General features: G+C 29.5%; 2 protein-coding genes across 2 annotated transcripts; one reads left to right on the forward strand and one right to left on the reverse strand.

Moving 5' to 3' along the window:
• Positions 1 to 1,444: 1,444 nt before the first annotated feature.
• Positions 1,445 to 3,694, reverse strand: LOC135146492 (tubulin beta chain-like). The gene is made up of 5 exons (XM_064078632.1): positions 3,627 to 3,694; positions 3,421 to 3,571; positions 3,118 to 3,188; positions 2,397 to 2,550; positions 1,445 to 2,337 (listed from the first exon to the last, which is right to left on the reverse strand). Exons 1-5 carry the CDS (start codon positions 3,681 to 3,683, stop codon positions 1,445 to 1,447), a joined length of 1,326 nt encoding a protein of 441 aa, XP_063934702.1. The 5' UTR covers positions 3,684 to 3,694.
• Positions 3,695 to 5,187: 1,493 nt separating this feature from the next.
• LOC135146481 (tubulin beta chain-like) lies at positions 5,188 to 7,704 on the forward strand. Its single transcript, XM_064078621.1, has 5 exons — positions 5,188 to 5,247; positions 5,347 to 5,497; positions 5,644 to 5,714; positions 6,423 to 6,576; positions 6,830 to 7,704. The coding sequence occupies exons 1-5, from the start codon at positions 5,191 to 5,193 to the stop codon at positions 7,702 to 7,704; spliced, it is 1,308 nt and encodes a 435-aa protein (XP_063934691.1). The 5' UTR covers positions 5,188 to 5,190.
• The last annotated feature ends 1,864 nt before the right edge of the window (positions 7,705 to 9,568 follow it).

The following is a 9,568-nucleotide window of genomic DNA, read 5'->3' on the forward strand; positions in this document are numbered from 1 at the left end:
AGCGATACTCGAGAAATTTATTTTTATTGCTTAAAAAAATAGTTTAGAATACCGATTATTATTGGTAACGCGAATCTAAATTTTTTGGTTAGATACACGGTTGGAGTACTTAATAGTCTCATAGTAGATAATATGTTAGATTACTACTAATAACTGATGCAAAAGAATCTAAATTCTTATTACTGCTTGAAAAATACTTTAGAATACCGATAATAAATTACGCGATATTAAATTTCTTGCGTAGATGGAAAGCCGGAGTACTTATAATAATTGATACGTCACGTTACTACCGATAATATTGTTAAAGAATCTACAATATATTTATTGCTTGTACAATACTTTAGAATACCGATTATAAATAGTAACGTGTTTCTAATTTAATTTTGATGAAAATTTTGTGTTAGTTATTAAAATTGATACGTCAGGTTAATACTAACATTTTATAAAGCAAAAGAATTTAACTTATTTTTATTGCTTGATAAGAACTTTAGAATAAGGCTAAAAAAAAATTACACGATATATTCTAAAATTATATCTAATGCTTAATTGACGCTAAGGATTACTTATTAATAACACTAAAGTCTTATTTTTACTTATTGCTCGGCTGGAACTTTAATTTACTACTAGTATATAGTATCGTAAAAGATTTTTTTAAAATTTATTTATTGCTTGAATGGCCTTATTAATTATTAATATTGCTAAAGGATCTAAATTAAAATTTATTGCTTAGAAATGATTATAATTACAGATAATTTATGATATATAATATTAACGAGTCTAAATAGTAATTAATTCCATGACTTTGGCTATAAATTACCTTTAGTTAATAATACAAAAAAAATCTAATTTTTACTACTTTGTGCTTTAAAAAATTTACTCGTCAAGAATGTCTCCGTCTTATAATAAATAAAAAACTAAAGAGTCTAATTTATATAAAATGTTTAACTATAACCCTAAATTATTTACGATTAATAACTACAAATAATTTAAATATTTTATGCTTCACTGAATTCATTCGTCAAGAATGTCTTCTTCGTCTTATAATAAAAAATAATATAAGCATCTAAATTTCTATTGAATGCTTCACTGAAATCTGTTGGTCGAGAATGTCCTCGTTTTATGATTAATAATAACACTAAAGAGTTTAAGTTAATAATAATAAAATAAAGGACATGAATCTAAATTTTTATTATTTGCTTCAAAGAAATTTTCGTCATGAATTTGTTCCTTGTCTTATTATATCTAATGTAATATTACTTAAGGGTTTAAATATATTGTAATAAATAACAATACAAAAGGATTTAAATTTTTATTTAGAGCTCAGTGAAAATTATTTGTCAGGGATATCTCCCTCTTATTATAAATGATAAAGAGTTTAAAAAATTTACTCATAATAATAGCAATACAAAGGAATCTAAAACTTTTATTTAAAGGTCTATGAGAATTATTCGTCAAGAATTACTTCCTCGTCTTCCTCGTAATCGTTAGTAGCCTCCTGATATTGCTGATACTCCGATATGAGATCATTCATATTTGACTCCGCCTCGGTAAATTCCATCTCGTCCATTCCTTCGTTGGTGTACCAGTGCAGATACGCTTTTCTACGGAACATGGCGCTGAACTGCTCACTTACTCTCTTGAAAACCTCCTGAATAGCAGTGCTATTGCCTATAAAAGTGGCGGCCAAGTCGTGCTTAATGGGCGGGATGTCGCAAACGGCCGTCTTAACGTTATTCGGAATCCAGTCTACAAATAAACTGCGACGCTTGTTTTGCACGTCTAAAAGTTGCTGGTCGATTTCTTTCATGGAAATACACCCGCGAAACACCGCAGCGACGGTCAAGTACTTTCCGTGCGCCGGATCGCAAGCAGCCATCATATTATTGGCTGAAAACATCTGCTGCACTAAATCAGAAACCGTAACATTTCGGAAAGACTGGGAAGCGCCCGACGTTAAAGGCGCAAAGCCGGTCATAAAAAAGTGCAGACGCGGAAATGGCACCATATTTACAGCTAGTTTGCGCAGATCAGCATTTAATTGGCCAGGAAAACGGAGACAGGTGGTGACTCCGGACATCACGTTCGAAATGAGCGCGTTTAAATCCGCATAAGAAGGATCCGCTTGTCTTAATGTGTTCCTGCAAATCTCGTAGAGCGCCTGATTGTCGATGCAAAAAGTCTGATCGGTGAATTCGACGAGCTGGTGCACCGAAAGAGTGGCGTTGTAGGGCTCTACCACCGTGTCAGAAACACGTGGCGAAGGCACCACTGAGTAAGTGCATAGCATGCGATCCGGATACTCTTCGCGAATTTTCGAAATCAGCAACGTGCCCAGTCCTTTGAAAAAAGTTAAAAAAAAATTCAAAATTCAAAATCCAAGAGCATGAGATTCAGACCGGAGCCTGTGCCTCCACCTAGAGAATGACACAACTGGAAGCCTTGCAAGCAGTCCGCGTTTTCTGCTTCCTTACGAATAATTTCTAAGACATGATCAACGAGTTCGGCCCCTTCAGTGTAGTATCCTTTAGCCCAGTTGTTCCCAGCTCCAGACTGTAGTAGAGTTTATGAGAACTTTTGAGAAAAAAAATATTTGGAAAAAAGATTTAAAAGAATATTTATAGTATATTAAAAGAAAGAATGGATATAGAGTATATTATAAGAAAAGTAATAATAATAATTAAAAGTTATACGCATATAAAATTACTTCCCAAAGACGATAAATAAAATATATAAAAGGAAATATTATCTAATATAACAATAATAATAACGTATATAAGTTTTTAGATAAATGTTAAGAAAAATTTCTAGTATATTAAACAAAGTTTAGAATAAAGCATAAATATTATAGTAATAATACTTAATAAAAGTTATATATGTATAAATCATACTTCCAAAAAAAAACAGATAATTATTTTAAAAAAAGGAATGAATTTTTAATATTAAAAATATTTTAGATATAATAATAAACTTAATACATATATATCAGGAGCTTACTTGCTCAGAGACGATAAATATATTTGAAAAGTAAATAAGTTTGAATATAAATATATTCTAAATATATTAATAATAAAAATATATAAAGGTATCAAATGAAATTTATGTATATAGAAGTCTTACTTGTCCCGAGACGATATTATCGGGATGAAATAAGTTTCCATATTTTCCCGTTTTTACAAGATCCATAGTACCTTCACGCAAATAATAATATTGAAAAAAATATAATTCAGGTTTAAAATTGAAATGATAATTTATTCGGAATATTGTATTTAATATAATTTTAATTAAAAATTATTAAATTATTAATTCATAATTTAAAATATATTAAATTAAATCAGCTTATATTAAATATTTATTTCATATAATAATATTCACGTAATTTTATTATAATAATTGCATATAATCTATTATAGTGAGTAAAACCTGGCTCAAGGTCAACTAGCACCGCACGGGGGACCCACTTATTATCCATTCCTCGACTGTAGTAAACATCCAAACGATCTCTTTGAAGTTGCGTTCCTAAAAAAGAACCATCTTCTTGGATTCCGTGCTCTTTAGAAATTGTTTCCCAGAACTTATAAACGTTAAGGGTGCTACAAGAAAACATAGAAAAAAAGTTAAAATTTTACCTCATTGCTAATTTGATTACCACACTGACCAGCTTGAATATGTATAATTTCTGGCATTTGTTACTACTAAGTAATGAAAAGGATGTAAGAGAGAAAAAATTTGTTTGTTTTAAAAAAACCAGAGAATGAAAAAAGCCAAATTAAATAGTAATAATCATATATAAGAATTTAGAAAGAAACTATACGTAGTAAAGTTAGGTAAAGTTAAAAAAAAAGGCGTATTTACAAAAGATTTTATTATAAAATGCTTTAAAGTTTAAAAAATAGCTACATAAATAATGAATCTAAAAATATAAGTATTGAAAATAAGTAAAAGCAAAAAAAAGGTGGTGGCTCATGATTGCAAAACTTTTACTATATATTGCTTCTAACAATAGTTTACGTTGATCTGCCCTAACCTTCTTTATTACTTAATTAAAATTTAGTATTTACAGTTTCCATTAAATAATCCGCATAGGTAAAAATTTTTTGATAAATATTGCCTTTATCTCGAAAACAGAGGTCAGTAAAGCTCGAGCAGAAGAGTTCAAAAAAAAAAATTCTAAAACAGTAGAAAAAGGGCAACCGTAAAGGGATCTTCATCGTGGACTGTTTCGAATTTTTTTACTTTCCAACCGTTTTCATGCTAGTTAAGGGTTTGCACACGTTATTAAGATTTTTACTTCATTGATTTCTTGTTCCAATTATATTAGCATTGCTTAGGAAATGTATTTGAATAACTTCTATTCTCTAAAAGAGGGCAGAGAGTGCATATACTCAACTTGTTAATAATGTATTAGTAATATCAGCAGGAATTTTGCTTTCCGTTTTCTTGCTATTATATATATTCTTTAATGGTAAAGCCAGTATATTGTTAAAATTGTAGCTTTTTTTTTAAAGCTAAGATAAATAATTAATTATAATATTTTACGTTTTTTATTGAAAAGATAATTCTCGGCAAAGTCTAATGCGCAATTAATTAACTATTTATATCTGTTTTTTTTAAATAATAATAAACAACCAAAAGGGTTCAAGGCATTACGAGTGTTTTTTAATGGTTAAAAGCTCGAGTTATTACTACCTATTATTCAAAGATGCCGAGTTTAATAGAGTTAAGTTTGCCGTAAGAAACCTAAACTTGATACTAGCCCCCCATTATGAGCATTATAAATAGCAGTAATAATTAACATAAATTCGTTACTGCTAAAATAAAAAATAATAATAATAATTAATATATATTATTATTAATATAAACAATTATAATATAAAAATATAATATTATTATCAATATATATTTGAACAATATAAAATGAATAATTATACAATTTTCTAAAACTATTTGTAATAATTTATAGAGATAACAATTTCTTTATCTGGAAAACGTTTCGACCACTCACCACTCTTTTATAATCTTGCTATGATTTTTTTTGAATAATTGTTTATCATGTATAATAAATTTTAAGTATATATAAATAAGATATACTGAAGTCGTATAGGTTTATAAAACTATTATTTTTTTATTTTTTTATTTTTTTATTAATTACGCTCGTTACTTAGCAACAAGTATATAAGTTAAATACTCAAAATGCCTGAAATACTCCACCTCCAAGTGGGTCAATGTGGAAACCAAATAAGCACTGAGGTAAACTTGCGACCTATAATAAGTATAGCATGACCATCTCTAGTTTTTTTTAAATGTTATGGAGATTTAAAAAAAAAAAAGTAACAATGTAAATATAAGTTCTGGAAAACGATATCCCAGGAACATGGAATTCAGGAAGATGGAACTTTTACAGGTAATTCTTGCCAAAAAGAAAGGTTAGATGTCTATTTCAATCCTGGAAGAAACAATAAGTGGGTCCCACGAGCTGTATTAGTGGACTTGGAACCAGGTTATTAAAACAGTTAATATATTTTCTTTTTCTCTTTCTTTACATGAACAACTTCTATTTACTAATATACTAAATCTTCTTCGGATACAAAAAATTGTGTTTGTTATAATATTTTATTAAATATTCTTGTATAATAACTAAAATAGGGACGACTGACGTAATAAAACAAAGTAAGTACGGAACACTTTTTCATCCAGACAACATTGTTTGTGGCGAGGTAAATTTATTTTTAAAATTAATTATATTGCTCCTTTTATTTTCTCCTAAAGAACTTTATCTAAAATTCAACTTGAGCTTAAATGCTCGTCGTAAAATTTCCACCCTCTAAAATATAAAATATAAGTTTAATATTTCTACGGCAAAGTTAACTTAAGTGCAAAATATTAATTCCAAGTAAGCTTTCCTTATCTTCTGTTACTTTACAAGTAAATATCTGTGGGCATACATTTTTATACGAAATCTTAGAAAATCTTTTAGTGCAAGCTCTCTGTATGATCCCTATTTTAGATTGATAATTGAACCATTTTAAATTATAAAAAAAAGAACAATTTTTTCATTCCAATAAAATCTTTTGTTATAAATTTTTATAAATTTATAGAATTTGCCCCTCGAAAAAAAATCTTTAAGGATATAAAGTAAGCATATAATTTCATGAAGTAGGAAATATTTTTACTTAACATACGTTTTCCTTCCTTGACTAGTAAAATTTGCAAAGCAAATGCTCAATTGCTTTATTTTTTGTCAATCTTGACAAATCGTGATAAAACGCACAGATTGTTCTTTTCCTATTATCCTCCCTCCCCTAAGATAGCCATAAGTTGTCCTTCATGTTTTTCTTAAGTTGAAAACAAAAGTAGCTTTTTATGAAATTAGGCGAAAATTTTTTTAAATTTGATAAACTAGTTGAACTTATTATCCTTGCTAGTCTGGAGCAGGGAACAACTGGGCGAAAGGCTTCTATACAGAAGGCGCTGAACTAGCAGAGAGCGTTTTGGAAGTTATTCGCAAGGAAACGGAACGGACGGAGTGCTTGCAAGGCTTTCAACTTACCCACTCTTTAGGCGGTGGAACTGGTTCAGGTCAAAGTGCATTAATTTTTGTTAAAGTTTATTTAAAAAGGAAGGTAAACTGTAAACTAACGGCGTTAGAGTAAAAGAAAGTTTGTATTTCAGCTTAATTAGTTTATGTAAAGGCGATATTTTCTACTAGTACTATGTAGTTAAAGCTTCTAACATATGAGTCTTTAAATTAAAAAAATATATATTTGTGCTTAGCCTATCCTTCGTATATTTAATTTTGCAACTAATTTATATTATTTTTAACCATATACAGGCCTTGGAACTTTATTGCTTTCCAAAATATGTGAAGAATATCCTGATCGCATGATGTGCACTTACTCTATAGTGCCTTCGCTTCAAAATTCCGACACTGTCGTTGAGCCATACAATTCTGCTTTTTCCATGCATCAGTTGATTGAGCATTCCAATCAGACAATTTGTTTAGACAATCAAGCGCTGTACAACATTTGCACCAAAACACTTAAACTTTCCAGCCCCAGTTTTGCTAATATGAACGAGCTGATTTCTAAAGTAATGTCCGGGGTCACCACTTGCTTGCGCTTTCCCGGCCAGCTAAATGCCGACCTACGTAAGTTGGCAGTCAACATGGTACCTTTTCCCCGGCTTCATTTTTTGCTGTGCGGCCACGCTCCTTTGCTTTCGAGCAGTTCTAGATCATTTGAGAATGTAACTGTTTTTGACCTGTTGCAGCAACTCTTTAACGCTGACAATATGATGGTTGCCTGTAACCCGACCCAAGGAAAGTACCTTACCGTAGCGGCTATGTTTCGTGGTAAGATGCCCATGACAGTAGCTGAAGAGCGTCTTCTTGAAATTCAAAAGAAACAGGCGGACAACTTTGTATACTGGATTCCAAATAACGTTAAAACTGCGTTTTGTGATGTAAATCCTTTAAATGAATTGATGGCAGCTACTTTCCTTGGAAACAGTACATCGCTACAAAGCCTCTTTATCAGACTTAAAGATCAGTTTTCAGCAATGTTTAAAAGGAAAGCTTATATACATTGGTACACTAATGAAGGTATGGATGAGATGGAATTCACGGAAGCAGAAGAAAATATTATTGACTTAATTTCGGAGTATCAACAATATGAAAGAGCTGATGATAACTGTAGTGAAGAGGAATAAAATGTTTTGTTTTGGGAAAATAATATGAAATTTTACGCCGAAATGTGATCAAAATTTAAGAAATTTTAACTTGTATAACTTTATTTTTTGAGAAAGTAGTCTTTATATATACTAATATATGATTAGTATATAACTTCCATTTATAGAACCTGGCTTAGAAGTTAATTAAATTTATAGTTTAAGTATTTGTGGACCAGCTTTCCATACTAGTTAATATTAAAACCAGCAACTAGGAGCCTTTCCTCATAGTAACGTCGATATTAGCAACCTTTACATATAATAACTGCTTAAATTATTCTCTGAAAGCTTAGAGTAACTACCTTTTAAAGATGTATAAAACTAAACTTACGAAATACATAAGCAAGTCAACTTTAGTAACTTTCACATCACATATATGAAAAAAAATTCACTAACCCGTAAAGTTATCGTATAGTTTAAGCTAAGGAGCTCAAGTGTGTTTACTACAAAACCTTGTTCATAATAGTAAATCTTCTAAATAATATAATAAAATGCAAGGTAACTTGAAAATTTTCTTCCTTACGTGATAAATACTAGGTTGTGTCAAACTGTGTCCACACTATTAGCAATATTGGATTACAATTATTATATATAATTTTATCATGAAAATGTAGACTTACTTTAATTGGTCTAAAAAAAATAAAATCTAATAAATTTCTGAGTTTTAAAATTCTAAAGTGGCAGGTACAGAAACTAAACTTTATTACAAAACTAGCGAAGTAAATCCCCCTTAAGTTGTGATATGTGTGTTTACACTTGCAAGTTTAGAACTAAAAACAAGCAAGTAACAGTATATAGTAAAATTTAACAATATTTATTATGGCACACTCGCAACGTCATATATAGAGTGCCTTTCTAAATGGGACAAGCATTCCTTTAAAAAGATTGTAAATGTAAATAAGGTGAAAGTAATAGTAAACATTTGATAGCTTCTTTCTAACACACTATGTGTATTATAATATTTTGTTATTAGTATTAAAAAATGCATTATCTCTTACTATTGTAAATAATTATATGTTCAATAGTCTAAGTTGTATGTAAAGGGCTTGTTGTTCAGTAGACCTTTCTTTGGTTACTTACCAGCAAAAATATAAACATTACACAATTATAACTTAATAATTACAGGATTTTTGATTTAAAATAGTTTTAAAAAATTCTTTAACTCATTAGAAGGTATATTAGGATTGCGTAAAGAGGTTTCTTACATGACATAATAATTTATGCTTTTAATGTTACTTCGTTTATTTCTGGGTCTTTCACTAATCATAAATTGTACTCCTTCACTTTTCATCTAAACTATTGTATATAATTTTAAAGACAAACCTAATTGTTTAACGGTTTAAAAAATTTTAGAAAAAATTTTTAAGATTAATAACAGGCAACTCACGAGAAATGTGAGAAAATATCAGTTATTTTCTTACTGAAGAAATTTTGCTCAGCAGGTAAAATACGGCTAAATTGTAACTTTTCGTTTCGAACCTAACACCCGTAAGCTTTAAAAACTTCATCCTCTCATAATCCTTAATAAAAGAGATGCCACCCTAATGAAAATAACTTTAACAGAAGCAACTCCCTGGGCACCCACTTACCACTATTAGTTGGTGGGTATCCTTCATAGTCTGTAAACATTGAATTTTTAGTGTTGGTTTAGTTTAGTGAGAATTAAATTAATAAAAATAGCAAAGAGGCATAATACAAATATATTTACTTCCAAATTTAAAACTTAATTATAAATATACATTGGTTTCATAGATCTAACTACGATGAATATCTATGAACTATAAGCAAAACTTTTTATTAAGTTAAAAAAGTGAGCAAACGTTGTTTACCGCTTAGTTAGTATAAT

The sequence above is a fragment of the Zophobas morio genome, unplaced genomic scaffold (genome assembly GCF_036711695.1).
Source record: "Zophobas morio isolate AGI-343-1 ecotype UQ-CSIRO unplaced genomic scaffold, CSIRO_AGI_Zmor_V1 ptg000229l, whole genome shotgun sequence".
NCBI classification, from domain to species: Eukaryota; Metazoa; Arthropoda; class Insecta; order Coleoptera; family Tenebrionidae; genus Zophobas; species Zophobas morio.

Coding starts and splice junctions, on each gene's coding strand:
- LOC135146492 (XM_064078632.1), bottom strand. CDS start 3,683: ATGCCAGAAATTATACATATTCAAGCTGGTCAGTGTGGTAATCAAATT. Junction 3,572..3,626: donor GTAATCAAATTAGCAATGAG/GTAAAATTTTAA, acceptor AACGTTTATAAG/TTCTGGGAAACAATTTCTAA. Junction 2,551..3,117: donor ATAATATCGTCTCGGGACAA/GTAAGACTTCTA, acceptor ACTCTACTACAG/TCTGGAGCTGGGAACAACTG.
- LOC135146481 (XM_064078621.1), top strand. CDS start 5,191: ATGCCTGAAATACTCCACCTCCAAGTGGGTCAATGTGGAAACCAAATA. Junction 5,715..6,422: donor ACAACATTGTTTGTGGCGAG/GTAAATTTATTT, acceptor TATCCTTGCTAG/TCTGGAGCAGGGAACAACTG. Junction 6,577..6,829: donor AGGCGGTGGAACTGGTTCAG/GTCAAAGTGCAT, acceptor AACCATATACAG/GCCTTGGAACTTTATTGCTT.